The following is an 18917-nucleotide window of genomic DNA, read 5'->3' on the forward strand; positions in this document are numbered from 1 at the left end:
ATAAGTATGGTGCACCTCAGTATACTTGCCACTCAAACTCAGTGTAGCATATGTGCATCATCTATTTTTATTTTAAATATTTTGAAGGCAATCTTATTCTATTACTTTAGTGTTACTTTAGTATAATCTTCTAAAAATTGTAGATTTTATTATATAACTACAGTGCCCTTTTACAAAAGTAACAATAATTCCTTGGTTTCATCTAATATTGTCCACATTTACATTTGCCCAATTTGTTTCAAAAATACTTTTCAAGGCCTATATGGCAGTTCATGCCTGCAATCTCAGATTTGAGGGAGTCATAAATTTGGAAAATTGAGTTGAGGCCAGTCCAGGCAAAAAGTTAGCAACACCTCTCTCAGCAAATCTGCTGGGCTGGGCATATTGGTGAATATCTGTACCCCCAGCTATGGGATTCTTTACCTACTAGAAGTATAGGCAGGTGATCACTATCCAAGACTGGCCTCCAAGCAGAAAGTGCAAGGCTATCTGAAAAATAACTAAAGTGTATGGCCCAAATGGTAGAGCATTTTCCCAGCAAGGGAGAGGCCCTCAGCTTAAACTCCAATATCACTATTATCAAACAAAACAAAATAAAACAAAACTGTCTTTCAGTTAGTTTGTTCAATTCAGTATAAAAATAAGAGCCACACCTTATAATTGGTCCTCATATCTCCTTATGTTTCTTTCAATATAGAGCCATTCACTTTCCCTCTTAATACCATTGACTTTTTGAGGAGACTAGTTCATTGTCCTATAAATGTTTACATAATCTAGATTTTTCTGATTGTGTCTTTGTGATCTACTTAAATTATTCCTCTTTATTCCATAGATCTAAAAGAAGAAATAAGAAATAAGTTTTAGAAACTTAAATTCCAATTCAACTCATCTTAACAAGAATACATCAGAACTAGTGACATTTACCCCATATTGCTTTCTGTCAGGAGGATATCATGTTATCTTAATTAGTCATGTTACAATTAAGTAGTGGGTTCAGGTGATACTGTTCTGATCCCTCTATTGTACAATTGTCTCTCAGCTTTCATCTAACTTTCCCCAGAACCTATTAATTCATTAGGAGTTGGAAAATTATGATTTTCCTAATTTTACCATCTGTTGTGAATTTATTAGCCAGAATTTCTCTGTAAATTTTCTGGGTTGGGCATATAGCTCAGCAGTAGAGGTCTGCTGAGCATGTACAAAGACTTGGATTCAAAATTAAGAAAATTAAAATCCTAAATTCTTACATTTTAATTGAAAATATGTTAAACTCATTGTTTTTCCTTAAAATATACAAAAATTAAATATGTTTTCTCTCATCAACTATTTTGTTACTCTGAAATATAGTTTTCCAGGAAATTGTATAGGATACCAGATAAATGTTTTATTCTCTTTTTTTGGTCAGTCTTGGGGCTTGAACTCTGGGCCTAGGTGCTGTCCCTCAGCTCTTCAGCTCAAGGAGAGCACTCTACCACTTGAGCCACAGTGTCACTTCCAGTTTTCTGGTGGTTAATTGGAGATAAGAGTTTCATGGACTTTCCTGCTGGGGCTGGCTTTGAACCACAATCCTCAGATCTCAGCCTCCTGAGTAGCTAGGGTTACAGGCAAGGCACCAGAGTAAAGTTTTGTAAAGTTTTCATTGTTAGCTGCAGTGACTATTTTTTTAAATATGAGGAACTCATCAACTTTTTAGTATGTCTGATTTTTTTTCTTCATTTTTGACTTTCTGAGGGGAAAAAAATCTCACTATGTAGCCCAGGTTGGCCCAAGGCACTTAGAAAGCCTCCTGCCTCAACTTCCCTCAAGTATTGGGCTCACATGTGTGAGCTTCCATTGTTTTGTTTCTGATACATTTTAATGAAATTCTATCATTCATTTTGATGCATATATTTTCAGACTGTTGATCTTTGAAGAGAGCATATCCCTTCAAGTTTGCTTTTATGTCCTTTTGATACATACCATTCATTTTTTATAGTTATCTTAGTTTCTGCCATAAGAAAATGCCCCAAGTCCATCTGGAATATTTTTCATCCAAGAGTTACACCAGTCATTTCTTACTGGGAGCCCAAGTGAGAAATGACATTTAGAGGTAAAAATTTGGGCACTATTCACTATTGTTATTATTTAGTGAATGTGACCAAGCTATATGTGTTTTATATATTAGCTCATTGTGATGCTTTCAGTTAAAATGTTAGCTTATAAGATTTTTACTTGTTTAATTTTGAATCTTTTTTCTTTGGCTGGGGGTATGGGTCAGTAGTAAAGGGCAAATGTGAGGTCCTGGGTTCAAACCCTAGTATTGTTAACAATGACTTCTTTTTTTTTTTTTTTTTGGGTCCAGTCGTGGGGCCTGAACTCTGGGCCTGGGCGCTGTCCCTCAGCTCTTCAGCTCAAGGCTAGTGCTCTACCACTTGAGCCACAGCGCCACTTCCGGCTTTTTTCTTTTTGCTTATGTGGTGCGAGGAATCGAACCCAGGGCCTCGAGCATGCAAGGCAAGCGCTCTACCACTGAGCCACCTTCCCAGCCCCAACAATGACTTCTAATCATTACTTGATTTACTCTACAGTGAACTTCTGTATCATAATGAAAGTCAAATTGTATTTGCAATTTTTATTAATACTATTTTATGTTCTTACCAGATTAATATAGTGCTGAAATTAACACATTTACCTCCTCTGCCAAGTTATGGTCTTGATCTTTGTGAGTTTCCATTTGATTATACATCTCAGAGATTTTATATGATGCAAGGAATTGTGATTGCAATGACAACTGTAACCAAGTATTCACAAGGTGCAAGATTTCTTTGTTCGGATGAAGCATGTCCTCTTTCGAAGGGTAAATATTAAAATGTAAAATCAAAGCATCCAGTAATATATTGTTTAATTTAAAATCATGCTTACAGTTATTAGTTACTTCAAATTGTCATGAATGGAAATTTGATTGTCTTCTAATGTTTATAACTTTACTTGCATAATTTTGAAATGCATTTTTCCCTCCACCCAGCAGTTTAACAAGAACTCTTTTTTTTATGTGGGGGGGTCCAGTCGTGGGGCCTGAACTCTGGGCCTGGGCGCTGTCCCTCAGCTCTTCAGCTCAAGGCTAGCACTCTACCACTTGAGCCACAGTGCCACTTCTCTCTTTTTTTCTTTTTTGCTTATGTGGTGGAATCGAACCCAGGACCTCAGGCATGCAAGGCAAGCACTCTACCACTGAGCCATCTTCCCAGCCCAACAATTACTCTTATAATGTTAAAATATGGCTCTTTTCATACATTGTTTCATGTTTAGTACCTTAAGTAATCCTTTTTGGGGGGAAGGGGAGTTGAAGGAGAAGGGAAGTCTTGGGGCACTGACCCTGAGCTTTTGTGCTTAAGGCTAGGGCTCTACTAGTTGATCCACAGTTCCACTTTTGGTTCTTTGGGTGTTTTAATTGGAGATAACAGTCTCACAGATTTCCCTGCCCAGGCTGGCTTGAAACTGAGATTCTCATATCTCAGTCTCCTGAGTAGCTAGGATTATACATGTCAGCCACTAGTGCCTGGTGTCAGTCTACTCTTTAGGACATCATTTAATTTATTACCCCACCTCAATGACTTGAATGTCATGCTTCTCTTCTGTCTGTATACTCTCCAAATAATGCTACATATTGCAATTATCTGTTTCTCATTGCTACATATAAAAATTGTGTGTTAAAACAACCATATTACCAATGCTTTATTATAGTACCTAGAAGAACCACCCATGTTCCCAGCACTTGAGAGGGCAAGGTAGGAGAGTTTGAGGTCAGGCTGGGCTGCATAGAGAGATCCTATCTCAAATAAATAAATAAATAATAAAGCCATATAGTGAACATTAGTTGATTTTCTCTGAACCTAAGTGCAAAATTGAATTAAGCATGCTTTGAATTAGTGCTAAATTACTGAAAATAGCCAAATCTGAAAGCATTTTTTTTCTTTCAGGATTTCAGTATATAAGAGTACACATGCCTGGTGCTACAGAATCATCAACAGTAAGAAATGACTTTTTGTGTAATCTTTGTTCATCTTCACTTCAAGAAGACAGAAAATTTAGAGTACTTGGTGGTAAAAATGCATTTACATTTTGGAATTATAATTTTCAAAATAGTGTTTTATATTTTAATGTGAAAAGCAAAATTGCATATATGTTCTAATAATTAATTTGTTTTCTTTCTTGTTTGAAGATAAACAGATAGTTGAAATAATTACCACTAAAGTTCTTCATGCTTTTCAAGGATATATTAAAAACCAGCCATTTAGGTTTCAATCTCTTACAATTTTTCTGAGAGGTATGTAGAATTGAAGCAAATTGCTATAAAATATGGAATTGACTTATTCATGCTTTTAAACTATAAATTATTACAAGTTGTCATATTCTTAGGTTGCTATATCCTAGAGTCATAGTCATTTTATGGCAATGATCTCCCATCATCCTATATGCATGTATCTTATGTTAATATCGGAGGGTTTTTTTTTTTAAAGTCTTTGTTATTTTCTTTGGTGGCACTAGAGTTTGAACTCAGAGCCTCAGCCTCATGCTGGCTTTGGTTATTTATCAATAGGGTCTCACTTTTTGCTAAGGGCCAGTCTCAGACCTTGATCTTCCTACTTAAGTTTCTTGCATAGCTGGGTTTATAGGAGTAGCAACCACACCTAGCTTGTTTGTTAAGATATAGAGTCTTAGCTTAGCTAATTATTAGCTAATTAGATAGCTAATTTGCCCAGAGTTGTCTTGAATCAGAATCCTCTCAGTCTCTGCTTCATGGATAGCTGAGATTACAGATCTACACCACCATGCCTAGCTAATATCAAGATTATCGTTTTGCAATAAAAGCATGGTGAGAGTAAAGACTGGCCTTTTTTTATTTTTTTTTGGGGGGGGGGGTCCGGTAGTGAGGCCTGAACTCTAGGCCTGGGTGCTGCCCCTCAGCTCTTCAGCTCAAGGCTAGCACTCTACCACTTGAGCCACAATGCCACTTCTGGCTTTTTTTTTCTGCTTATGTGGTGCTGAGGAATCGAACCAGGGCCTTATGCATGCAAGGCAAGCGGTCTACCACTGAGCCACCTTCCCAGCCCCTAAGACTGGCTTTTTTGCTGCACATAGTAAAACCTCAGTATTTTAAAAATAATTGAATTAACATTTATATATGATTAACTATGGAGAATAGCATGGATAAGTACCCATGAAGCAAAAGTGGAGCTGTAGTTCAAGTGATAGAATCCAGCCATGTGTGCAAAAGCTGAGTAAAAGCTCAAGGCCTTGAGCTCAAGCCCTAATACACACACACACACACACACACACACACACACACACACACACACCATAAATAGTCTACCATGTAGGAAGAAATCACTCATAGTAACAATCACTCAGGGAACAAATGAATCTTTATCAAGAAGCCAGTGCTGTGAAAACAGGGGCTCTTTTCCTCTGGGGCAAAATTAAAGAAACTTAGAAAGAAAGATACTGGATGTAAATCATGGTTAGGAAATATAAGAGTTAGGAAAGTTAGGACAGGATGAGTCAGGCATTTACACTTAGAAATAGTAACTAAGCCAGGTACTGGTGGCTCATGCCTGTAATCCTAGCTGCTCAGGAGGCTGAGATCTGAGGACCATGGTTCAAAGCCAATCTGGGCAGGAAAGTCTGTGAGACTCTTATCTCCAATTAACCACCAGAAAACCCCAAATGGCTCTGTGGCTTAAGTGATAGAGTGTTCTCCTCGAGCTGAGGGACAGCACCCAGGCCCAGAGTTCAAGCTCCATGACAAGAAAGAAAGAAAGAAAGAAAGAAAGAAAGAAAGAAAGAAAGAAGGAAGGAAGGAAGGAAGGAAGGAAGGAAGGAAGGAAAGAAAGAAAGAAGAAAGAAAGGAAGGAAGGAAGGAAGGAGAAAGAGAAAAAGGAAATAGTAACTAATTTGTATATAGCAATGTCTATGTACCAAGCATTCTTGCATATTATTTAGTCACAGCAACCCTAACACAGGTTCTATTAACACATTCTTAAAATGTATCTCTCATTTTACAGTGTAGAAACTGAGGCACACAGTGGTTAAATACCTTGTCCAAGGTCACACATAACTGGAAGTTGGCTCAAGTGGTAGAGAGCAAAGTCACACAGCTAGTAAGCTGTACAGACAAGACTCAGGCAATCAGCCTCAAAGTCTGTGTTTTCAATTTATCTCTATCTCTATCTCTATCTATATCACACTCAACATCAAAATATAAGTGGCTGCTGGATGCCGGTGGCTCACACCTGTAACCCTAGCTACTCAGGAGGCAGATATCTGAGGATCACAGTTCAAAGCCAGACCGGGCAGGAAAAGTCCATGAGTCTCTTATCTCCAATAAACCACCACAAAACTGGAAGTGGTGCTATGGCTCAAGTGGTAGAGTGCTTGCCTTGAGCTGAAGCGCTGAGGGATAGCGCCCAGGCCTAGAGTTCAAGCCCCCATGACTGACAAAAACAAGAACAAAAACAACAAATATTTATTTATTTATTTATTTATTTAAGTGGCTATCCAGTTTGCGTTTTTGGTTTTGGTTTTGTGCAGGTCCTGGGGCTTTAACTCAGGGCCTGGGTTCTGTCCCTGAGCTTTTCTGCTCAAGATCAGTACTCTACCACTTGAGACACAGCTCCACTTCTGGATTTTGGGGGGGAGTAGTTAAGTAGATTGAGTCTTGCAAACTTGTCTGCCGGGGCTGGCCTCAAATCCACAGTCCTTGGATCTCAACCTCCTGAGTAGCTAGGGTTACAGGAGTGAACCACCAGTGCCCTGTTCCAGCTTCCATTTTAGTACAAAACTTTTCTCCAAATAAACTCTTCTGAAGAACTCAAATGTTTATAATCCCAAAGGCAGGATGATTGCAAGTTTAATGGCATCCTGAACTACAGAGCAAGACCTTATCAAAAAGAAATTATTTAAATTTAAATTATTTATAATTAAATGACTAGATGCAGGGCTTTTGGATTGATAGTAAAAGAGTTATCTAGTCTTCCCAGTATCCTTATTTTCCTCTTGATTAAGGACTAGGAACTATGAACTAATTTTTCTATGAACTAAGGACACATCAACCAAGGTCTAAGATTATAGGAAACAGTTGAAAAACTATTTATGATAGTCTCTTTTAATTTTCTTCCTGTAATTAATTTTCCATCCTTTATTTAATTTATTTCTGTTTAATGTTGTTTGTTGTTAGTGTTTCTGTTTGTTTCTATACTTTCTCAATTGTGGAGCATAGCTCTCTACTTTCATGTCTACAGGATACACCAGAATACTTTTTATAGTTGAAGTATGAGGGAGGGAAAGAGAGAGAGGATTATCTATCTGTCTATCTATCTATCTACCTATCTATCCAGAGAGAGGGAAGGAGTCATTGATCTACATGTAGAGAAGTTAATCTTTGCTTCTCCTTATAAACCCTTTTTTTCTGTTAAGACTAACCAACATAGCCCAGTGTCGGTGGCTCATGCCTGTAATCCTAGCTACTCAGGAGATTGAGATCTGAGGATTGCGGTTCAAAGCCAGCCAAGGCAGGAAAGTCTGTGAGACACTTATCTCCAATAAACAACCAGAAAACCAGAAGTGGCTCTTTGACTCAAGTGATAGAGCGCTAGCCTTCATCTGAAGAGCTGAGTGACAGTGCCTAGGCCCGGAGTTCAAGCCCCATGACCAAAAAAAAAAAAAAAAGACCAACCAACTTTTGATTTTGGAATGGAGACTCATATTTTTTATTGTGTTTTTTAAAAATAAACTTTGAACTCATCCAAAATTTTGCCCACGGGGCTGGAGGTGTGAGAGAAGAATCTAGACTCCTGTAAAAGGGTAGATCTTGGAGGCAAGTGGAACTACATATAGATATCACTTCTCCACTTAATAGTTATTTAGTTCTTAGTCACTTGCCTTCAAAGTTTTTCATGTATAGAGATTAAAAAAACTGTTTACAGTTTTTAACTAATAAGTAACTATAAGTAGCTTACATATATTATAGTGAGTGACACCTTTCAACATTACTTTGTTTCTGAATAATACTGTTACTTATGAGATCATTTTATAAACATTTAATGCACATATATTACATATTAAACTAGATAATCTGTTTTCTCTTGATAACATTTTAAGAAAGTAGTTGCTATATCATATGCTTCTTGAAGGTAATTCCTATTGCATACATGTATCAGTATTTATCAGCAGTAGAATTGCCCCAGTTTGCATTATGGGTGCCATTGTACATTGAAATATACTAAACAAATATATCTGAATATATTATTAATAATTCAACTACTGAATTGTTACTGGTTCTGGACCTTTGAATCCTATGACCACGTGAAAGTTTAATTTAGTGAATATTGTTTTCTTTTGTGTTTAATTTTAGATGAATTAGTAAACAAGATGAAAATGGGAAATGAATATAAAATTGTTGGAATTCCAGTCTGTGTCAAAACCTCACAAACTTCTGTTTGTATAGAAGCAAATAGCATCACTCTTTGTAATCCAAATGGTAAAGAAAATCATGTCTTAACAAATTTTTACATTTAATTCCATTTGTTCAATAAATAGTTATTATTTACTTTGTGATGGGCATTTTCCTTAGCAAGTAAGAACAGGGTCATAAATAGGACAGTCAAGGTTCCTACTCTTAAATCATATAGTAGATGGTCAGTAAAAAAAAACTAATCAATAAAATAGTTTATGATATTAAATGCTATGGAGGAAGAGACAAAGAAAAAGAAGGAAGGGAGAGAAGAAAAAGGGAGAGACACAGGGAGTGAAGAAGGGAAAGGCAAAAATGTTTTAGGATACCAAGAATTAGAGATCAGCAGAGAGCCTTTAAACATTAGTTTTTCTTTTATAGCTGAGACAATTTGAAGTAACATGTGGTCTAAAGAGCTAAATAAATAGCTCTTTCATTTTTAATTGTTTTATTATTTTGTATGTGTTAGTTTGGGGGCTTTAATACAAGGCCTGGACACTATCCCTGAGCTTTTTTGCTCAAGGCTAGCACTTTACCACTTGGAGACACAGCTCTCCTTTCAGCTTTTGGGTAGTTAATTGGAGATAAGAGTCTCATGAGCCCAGTATTGATGGCTCATGCCTATAATCCTAGACTTTCCTGCCCAGGCTGGCTTTGAACTGTGATCCTCAGATCTCAGCCTCCTGAGGCACCAGTACCTCCTTCTTTATGTAAATTCTGAAATAAGAGAGTAAAATAATGGCAGCTTTATGTAAATTCTGAAATAGGACAGTAAGATAGTGGCAGCTTAGAGGCCAGAATATCACCTTTATTACTAATAATTCCTTTAAAAACTCCAACATAACCTAGCATTAGATAAACAAAAATGAGAGATTTACTTTTTTCACTTGGTTTACAAATATCTAAAGATAGAAAAACCTGGTTAAGTCTTGAACAGAGAAGGATTTTTAGAATCTATGTAACCATCTACAGTAATAAAGGCCCACGTTGAATTTAAACGTAAAAGGATTTTGCATACCTTGACTCATCTTGAAGAGAACCAGTAAAAGATCAAAAATGTTGACGAAGGGGTTAATGTGGCTTAGTGGTAGAGTACTTGCCTAGCATGCATGAAGACCTGGGTATGATTCCTCAATACCACATAAACAGAAAAAGCCAGAAGTGGCGCTGGCTCAAGTGATAGAGTGCTAGCCTTGAGCAAAAAATGAAGCTCAGGGACAGTGCCCAGGCCTGAGTTCAGTTGCCAGGACTAGCAAAAAAAAAAAAAAAAAGTTGACAAAAAGCAAGCATTGATAGACCATAGTTTAGTGATCATTTACATGGATATTTGTGTAAGCAGGTACTGGCGTTGATCTCAGGGCCTTGATCTCTTTTTTAGCTTTCTTGTTCATGGCTGGTGCTCTACCACTTGAACTTTATCTCCAGTCTAGCTTTTTGCTGGTTAGTTGGAGATTGAGTCTTGTAGACTTTCTCCCAGACTGGCTTTAACCTTGATTCTCAGGTCTCAGTCTTCTTAAGATTACAAATGTGAGCCACTGGCACCTGACTGATCATTTATTTATTTATTTATTTGTTGGTCACGGGGCTTGAACTCTGGGCTTGGGCACTGTCCTTCAGCTCTTCAGCTCAAAGCGAGCACTCTACCACTTGAGCTACAGCGCCACTTCTGGTTTTCTGGTGGTTAATTGGAGATAGGAGTCTCACGGTCTTTCCTGCCTTGGGCTGGCTTTGAACTGTGATCCTCAGATCGCAGCCTCCTGAGTAGCTAGGATTACAGGCGTGAGCCACTGGCGCCCAGCTTCATTTATTTTTTAACTGTGAGTTGTTTTAAGATTTTTAAAATTTGTTTGCAGAATACAACTTATATATAGGCTGGAAAGTGAGCTTTCTTATGATGAAGTCTAGAATTTGGCAGATTTAAGCAAACAAAGGTAGAAAGAACTAGACAGAAGTAGACATCCTAGTTCCTGGACATGGATGAATACAGTAAATGTTTGCTCTGTCTGTGATGGCTGCCCAAAAGGAGAGAGTCTAGATTGTTCATGCATACTTGTTCTTCCCAAACTGACAAACTGAATAAATCATTTCCTTTTTAGTTGAAAAATATGAGAAGATCTAGAATGTTATAGTACAATATATGTGCTTTCAACATAGTACACTATACATTTTTCTTTAAATGAAGCATTCTAGTATTTCTCATTCTTCTCATTAGTCTTCATTGAAGATTTTAATATTTCAAACATGAAGAATATAGGAGCAGAAATACAGGAGCCCCATGATCTGCTTGTTCACAAGGTTTTCAAAGAAGAGTGAGATAGATGCTTTCAACTTACACCTAATCTATGTGGGCACCTGTGGCGACTGATTTATCTCATTTCCTGGGATAAAATAGAAAAGAATGACCACCAATCATAATTTCATGTCATTATAAAAAATGCAGTTGGGCACCAGTGACTTATGCCTATAATCCCAGCTACTTGGGAGGCTGAGATCTGAGGAGTGCTTGAAGCCAGTTGGGTCACAAAAGACTGTGACTCTTTATCTACAATAACCACCAAAAAGCCAGAAGTAGATCTGTGGTTCAAATAGTAGAGCCCTAGCCCTAAGAACAAAAGCTCAGGGCGAGGCCCTTGGCCTTGAGTTCAAGCCCAGGACTGACATACACATACTCATACCCATACGCACACACACACACACACACACACACACACAATTCAAATATGACAAATTTTAGAAAACTAAAATTTGATACTTTGGATAAATGGAACCAAATAACTGCCATCCTATTTTTGCCTTATTTCTTTTAGTTCCTTCAGGAATTAGTGATAACTTCAGATGTCTTCTCTCCTTGACTTCCACCTCATGCTGGAAATTTACAGCAATACTTGCCAATATCTTTGCATCACAGATTGTTCCTCCTGGTACTTACAATTTGCTTAAACTCTGTTTGTTGCTGAGTCTAGTACAGCCAAGTGACCGTAACAAGGAGCTTGAAGATTACTTGGATATTTTAATTGTAACAAGTGATACTATACTTGTAGACAGGTAAAGTATGTGTCATGAAAATTTCAAATTATAATCGATTACAGAACTGCTTAAGTCTCTCCCATTAGTATTATAAAGGGAATATTTCAAACCCATCCAAATTATATAGTATTTGTATCTATTTTTATCTATGAAGTTCAAAACTTCTAAAACATGAATTGAGAGCTGGAATATATGCTTTCAGTATTTTGAGAATCTAACCACTCAACATTTCAACCTATTTCCTCACTCCTTTTCCAATATTATCTACTCAGTGCTCTGATTTTATAGCTCCCTCTCTCCTCCCTCCTTCCCTCCCTCTCTTTCCCTTCCTTCCTTCTTTCCTTTTTTTTTAATTTGTTTGTTTTGGGTGGTACCAGGGCTAGGACTGAGGGCCGTATGTTCTTGAGCACCTCCTCTGGCATTTTGTTGGTTAATTGGAAATATAGTCCCTAGACTTTTCTGCCTGGTCTGGCTTTGTAAACCCCAATCCTCTAGGTCTCAGCCTCCTGGAAATAATAAATAATGGGCTGGGCATGGTGGTGAATGTCTATAATTCCTATTAGATGGGAGGAAGATATGGGAGAATTATTATTCTAGTCCAGCCCAGATAAAACAGGAAGATTCTATCTCAAAACAAACCAAGTGTCATGGTAGAGTTATGTGGAGGTAGTCTGAAACCAGTGCAAAATCACAAGACACTATCTGAAAAATAAAAAGGGCTGGAGGTATGGGTCAAGTTGGTAGAGCATTTAGCTAGCAATTCCAAGGTCATGAATTCAAACCCCATTTCTGCCAAAATATACGTAAATATTCACAGGGGTTTTTTTTGTTTTTTGTTTTTTTGGGTTCAGTCGTGGGGCCTGAACTCTGGGCCTGGGCGCTGTCCCTTGGCTCTTCATCTCAATGCTAGTGCTCTACCACTTGAGCCACAGCGCCACTTCCAGCTTTTTTTCTTTTTGTTTATGTGGTGCTGAGGAATCAAACCCAGGGCCTCCTGCATGCAAGGCAAGCGCTCTACCACTAAGCCACCTTCTCAGCCCCTCACAGGGTTTTTTATGTTGATTTGTTTTGTTGGTCCGGTCATGGGCCTGAATTCTGGGCCTGGGTACTGTCCCTCAGCTCTTCAGTTCAAGGTTAGTGCTCTACCACTTGAGCCACAGTGCTACTTCTGGTTTTTTCTGCTTATGTGGTGCTGACGAATCGAACCCAGGGCCTCATGCATGCAAGGCAAGTACTCTACCACTGAGCCACCTTCCCAGCCCCTCACAGATTTTTATTGAATGTCTTGTATGCAATTCTGAAACAACAGAAAGGTAGAGAGCCTGGCACTAGTGGCTCATACCAGTAATCATAGTTACTTAGGAGGCTGAGAAATTTGGATCTTTGGTTCAAAGTCAGCCCTGACAGGAAAGTTCATGAGAGAATTAATAACCAAAAAAGCAATAAGTGGAGTTGTGGCTCAAGTAGTAGAACACTAGTCTTTTTTTTTGGTCCGGTCGTGGGGCTTAAACTCGGCCTGGGCACTGTCCCTCAGCTCTTCAGCTCAACGCTAACAGTCTACCACTTGAGCCACAGTGCCACTTCCGGCTTTTTGTTTTTCCTGCTTATGTGGTGCTGAGGAATTGAACCCAGGGCCTCATGCATGCAAGGCAAGTGCTCTACCACTGAGCCAACTTCCCAGCCCCTAGAACACTAGTCTTGAGTGAAAAGTTTTGGGACAGTGTCCAGGCTTTGATTTCAAGCCCCAGGACACCAGCACACACACACACACACACACACACACACACACACACACACACACACACACACACACACACACACACACACACACACACAGAATGAATTTTAATTTAAAATGTTAATATTAACTTAAGTGAATAGATACTGTTTTGCTAAAATTAAAACATCACTTGATACAAATGTCTTGCTAAATGCTATAGATTATACAAATCTAATCTTTCACTAACAGAATTTGAAAGTATGTTTCCTAAACTTTATTTTCTTATTTTAGTTATATAAAGGGGGAATTTCACTATGATATTTTCACTGTATTCATTGAGAATCAATATTTTAATACCAAAAGAAGAAGAAAAAGAGTATTTTTAAAGATTTGAATTTGAGAAATGAAGAATTTGAGGCAATTAGCAAAGATATTAGAAACCAAAAAGATGTATCAAGAGTTTCCATGATACAGAAACAGCATCAATAGTCATGATGCAGTACTGGCAAGCCTATGCAAAAATTGTGAGTGTGCAAAAATAAAGTAATCCATAAATAGAAATGGCTCTGTTCAAGTGTGATCTCTCTAAGCTTTCTCTGATACCTATTCAGGAAAAACAATACTTTCTTTGAATATTCTCAAGATATTAGTTTAGTACTTATCACATTATATATTAGTTTTTTTATGTCTTTCTAGGCTATGAGTTGTCCAAATGAATGACTAAGTTTCTTTTTCCTTAAATTTTTTTTGTGCTGCTCCTGGGGCTTGAACTCAGAGGCTGGGCACTGTCCTTGAGCTTTTTTTCTCAAAGCTAGTATTCTACCATCTGAGTCACAGTTCTACTTCCAGCTTTTTGCTAGTTAATTGAAGATAAGAGTCTCATGGACTTTCCTGCTTGAGCTGGATTCAAACCACAATCTTCAGACCTCAGCCTCTCTGAGTAGCTAGGATTACAAATGTGAGCCACAAGCACTCAGCACTCATATATGTCTTTATCCCTAGCACAAAATTCATAATACTCAATAATATTGGATGTAGTTTAATTGTGTAGTAGTTAACACATTATAACTTCTGAAAATCAACTAATAAAATGTAATAATGAATAATTTATTTTCTCCCTAGACTTTTGAATTTTAGCATAAACCTTGTTCCCCGTGGTATTCGTCATCCTGTCTCTACTGAAATTTTTCCTACTCTATCCAAAAATAAATATGGAACTGGAGCAGTTAGCATTCAAGCAGGCAGTGCTTTGCTAGCTAAAGGTGGTATCTGCTTTATAGGAGACATAGCGTCTCACAAAAAAGATAAACTTGAACAACTTCAATCAGGTAAACAATATTTTTTTTCAAATTATTTTTCATGTGTTTAACTCAGTATGAAGTGTTACTTAAAAGTGAAGGCTGTTTTACAGGGCTGGAGGTGTGAGTTATTTGGTAGAGCATCTGCCTAGCAAATGCTTTAAGTTCAAGCTCTCTTCACTCCCTCCCCCTTTCTCTCCCTCCCTCCCTTCCTTCTTTCTTTCTCTGGTACTGGGGATCAAACCCAGGACATTGCATCTGCTAGGCAAGTACTTTTCCACTAAGCTATACCCCAACCTGTGTTCAGACTTTTCTCCCACCAAAGGAGAGAACATTGTATACATTTTAGGAGTTGAAAATGATATCAAACATTTCTCTGTTGTATAAATAAGAACAGAAATTGAATGTGTAAATGCACCACTTCAGCATTTGCTGTGCATTGTGCTAGTACATAACTGTATTAGGCCAAGTTTATTTCTTCTTCTGATCTTATTGAATTAGCTTTCAGCACAATTTGAAGAGCAGTAGTGAGAGAGAATATCCTTGCACGTTCCTCATTTTAGTAGCAAAACCACTAAAGCTTCAGGGCTGGGAAGGTGGCTCAGTGGTAGAGTGCTTGCCTTGCATGCATGAGGCCCTGGGTTCGATTCTTCAGCACCACCTAAGCAGAAAAAGCCAGAAGTGGTGCTATGGCTCAAGTGGTAGAGCGCTAGCCCTGAGCTGAATAGCTGAGGGACAGGGCCCAGGCCCAGAGTTCAGGCCCCACTTCCACAGCCAACAACAACAACAAAAGCCACTAAAGCTAATTATACATTTTTGTCGATTTTTAAAAATCAAATTGTGGAAGTTTTTCTTATTTAATTTTGTTGTAAAGGTGATGTACAGAGAGGTTACAGTTACATAAGCAAGGTAATGAGTACATTTATTGTCGAACATTGTTACCCCTACCCTCATTTTCCTCCCACTTTCTCTCCCCTGGTTCTCCTCCCAAGTTGTAAAGTTCAGTTCTATCACCCTTGGTTCACCCTTGGTCCTTTGTTTCACCATTTTTAGTATATGTCTAGGAAAGTCCTAGCAGAGGATCACAAAAGTGCAATAGCTATGTATACATGACCATATAAAAATATGGAAGATTTTTTTATTCCTAGTTTGATGACAGCTTTTATGATGAATGTTAGATTTTGTCAAATGATTTTTTTCTGAATCTATTATTCTGCTATGTAATTTTTCTCCTTTAGCCTATGGATCTGCTAGCTTGCATTAACTGATTTTGAATGTTGAACTAGCATTGCATACCTGGAATAAACCTTACTTGATTGGGGTGCATGATTGTGCGTGTGAGTGTGTGTGTGTGTGTGTGTGTGTGTGCGCGCGCGCATACACACACACATTCATGCACCAGTACTGGGGCTTGAACTCAGGGCCTGAGCATGTCGCTTAGCTTTTTTGCTCAAGGCTAGTGCTCTATTACTTGAGCCACTGCTCCACTTCTAGATACCTTATTGAGTTTGGTATGTTATTATTTTGTTGAAGACTTTTGCATTTTTATTCACTAGAGCTATTGTATTCTTTGTTACAATGTCTTTGCTTAGTTTAGGTTTGATACTATTCAGGTTTGATGCTAGTTAGCCCAGAATTAAAACTAACAAGGACAAGGATGGCTATACTATTGATTGGGCAGTGGATGGCTGGGAAGGTGGCTCAGTGGTAGAGTGCCTTGCATGTATGAGGCCCTGGGTTCAATTCCTCAGCACCACATAAGCAGGAAAAAAAAGCCAGAAGTGGCACTGTGGCTCAAGTGGTAGAATGCTAGCCTTGAGCTGAAAAGCTGAGGGACAGCGCCCAGGCCCAGAGTTCAGGCCCAACTGGCAAAAAAAAAAAAAAAAGAGCACTGGGTGCCATGCCTTCTTAGCATACCATCATAAATATGCAAGAAAACTCAGGGCATGTAGTACATTACAAACAAGAAAATGCAGAAATGAACAACACTATATATGGTCAATTGATTTTGTTTATAATGGCATCAAAGTGAAAGGAGTTTTTTCAACAAGGGATGGTGGAACATCTGGCTATATATATGAAAAAGCTTATTTCATAATTCATACTAATTCATATCATAACTATATGCAATAATTAATTTGGGATGCCTTATACAAATAAAAGTTAAAACTAAGCCGGGCGCTGGTGGCTCACGCCTGTAATCCTAGCTACTTAGGAGGCTGAGATCTGAGGATCACGGTTCAAAGCCAGCCCAGGCAGGAGAGACCTTGAGACTCCTATCTCCAATAAACCACCAGAAAACCAGAAGTGGCGCTGTAGCTCAAGTGGTAGAGCGCTCGCCTTGAGCTGAAGAGCTGAGGGACAGCGCCCAGGCCCAGAGTTCAAGCCCCACGGCCAACCAAAAAAAAAAAAAAGTGAAAACTAAAACTGTAAAGCTGCTAACAGAAAATATAGAAGCCAGGTACAGTGGCACACACCTGTAATCTCAGCGACTTATGAGGAAGAGATAAGGAGGATTCAAAGCCTGGAAAACAAGTGAGACTGTCACAATAAAAAAGCAAGGTGTGGACAGGGAAGGTAGCTTAGGTAGCTTCAGGCATACCTGAAGCCCTGGGTTTGATTCCTCAGTATCACATGCTCAGAAAAAGCCACAAGTGGTGCTCTGGCTCAAGTGGCAGAGTGCTAGCCTTGAGCAAAAGAAGCTCAGAGACAGTGCCCAGGCCCTGAGTTCAAGCCCCAGGACTGGGAAGAAGGAAGGAAGGAAGGAAGGAAGGAAGAAAGGAAGGAAGGAAGAAGGGAGGGAGGGAGGGAGGAAGGAAGGGTGTATTGTGGTTCATTCTGTACATTCAGTTATACATGAAACCATCCCCAAGCAAAAGCAAGACTTTGCCTGAAAAATATACTAAATCAAAAATGTTTAGGTTATATCTCAAGTGGTAATATTTTATTTTATTGATGGGATTTATCTTATTGATGACTTATGATGTTAAGCATGTGTGTTTATTGGTTTGGGGTTTTTTCCCCCTTATGTGATCTTGGAGGAGTACCCCAATTCAAAGCTAGGTGCTGACAAAAATGTGAGAACCAATTGGGCACCGGTAACTCACACCTGTAATCCTAGCTACTCAGGAGGCTGAGATCTCAGGATCATAGTTCAAAGCCAGCCCAGGCAGGAAAGTCTGTAAGACTCCTATCTCCAGAAAACCAGAAGTGGCACTGTGGCTCAAGTGGTAAAGTGCCTGCCTTGAGCAGAAGAGTTGAGGGACAGCACCCAGGTGCAGAGTTCAAGACCCACAACTGACCAAAAAACAAACAAAAAAGTGAGACCCTACCTGAAAAATAAAGCAAAAAAGGGCTTGGCAGTGTTATAATGGTGCTTGACTAGCAAGTATGAGGCTCTGAGTTCAAACTCCAGTACTGTCAGTGGAAAAGTAAATAAAATCTGTCATCATTTTTTTTCTTTTTGTTTTTCTTTCTTTTTTTTTTTGTGGTCCTAAGGATTAAACTCAAGGGCCTAGCTAAGCAGGTGCTCTTCCACTTGAACCACACCTCCAGCATCTTTTTCTATGTTATGTTCAAGATAAGGTCTAGCTTTATTTTATTCCCAGGCTGAGCTGGCCTGGAGCCCTTTTACTTGTGCTTCTCTATGTGACTAAAGATGACAGAGGCATACTACCATACACATCCATTGGATAAAATGGAGTTTAATGAACGTTTATGCTTAGGCTGATCTTGCACTATGATCCCCTCATCTCTGCCTCTCTAGTAGCTAGGATTACAGACATAGTAGTCATACCCAGCTACAGTTTCAAATATATATGTAATGTTAGGGCTGGGGATGTAGCTCAGTTGAGAGTGTGCTAAACTAGCATGTGTGAGACCCTGGATTTGACCCTAGCACCACATATAGATAGGCCTTTTGTTTTTATTTTTCTTTTTTTAGTAAGGATATCACTTTGTCCAAGCTTTCTTCAAACTTTTGATCCTTCTGCCTCTGCCTCCCTAGTAGTGTGGTACAGACTTTCACTTACAATGCCTGGCTGTGTGATGTTAACCTTGATTTCCCAACTTGGTTAGATTGAGAAGCACCTAGGAGATAAAGCACACCTCTGGGTGTATCTGTGGGGGCATTTCCAGAGGAGTAAGAGGGAAAACCTCCTCCAAATGGCATGGTACCAAATACCCCAAATGGGAAGAAATACCATTCTATGGGTATGACCCAGATAAAGTAAAGGGAGAAAAAGAGAAAGGTGCAGGCAGATATTCTCTCTCTGCTTCCTGTCCACCATGATACACACTGCATTACTTCATTCTATCCTCTCCACCATACAAGACTGAAAACTCTGAAACTGTGAGCCAAAATAAATAATTTCTTCCTATA

The 18917-nt window shown here is 38.7% G+C and overlaps 1 protein-coding gene across 1 annotated transcript in view; it reads left to right on the top strand.

Moving 5' to 3' along the window:
- Mcmdc2 (minichromosome maintenance domain containing 2) overlaps positions 1-18917 on the top strand; it is a 37669-nt gene that overhangs the window by 1609 nt on the left and 17143 nt on the right. Inside the window, exons 4-9 of the mRNA XM_042666561.1 lie at positions 2641-2836; positions 3960-4082; positions 4202-4306; positions 8393-8518; positions 11299-11536; positions 14361-14566. Of these exons, the coding sequence (XP_042522495.1) occupies positions 2641-2836; positions 3960-4082; positions 4202-4306; positions 8393-8518; positions 11299-11536; positions 14361-14566 (994 nt within the window). The remainder of the gene's footprint in view (positions 1-2640; positions 2837-3959; positions 4083-4201; positions 4307-8392; positions 8519-11298; positions 11537-14360; positions 14567-18917) is intronic.

This window comes from Dipodomys spectabilis, unplaced genomic scaffold, assembly GCF_019054845.1.
Source record: "Dipodomys spectabilis isolate Male_0828 unplaced genomic scaffold, ASM1905484v1 ptg000015l, whole genome shotgun sequence".
Lineage (NCBI taxonomy): Eukaryota > Metazoa > Chordata > Mammalia > Rodentia > Heteromyidae > Dipodomys > Dipodomys spectabilis.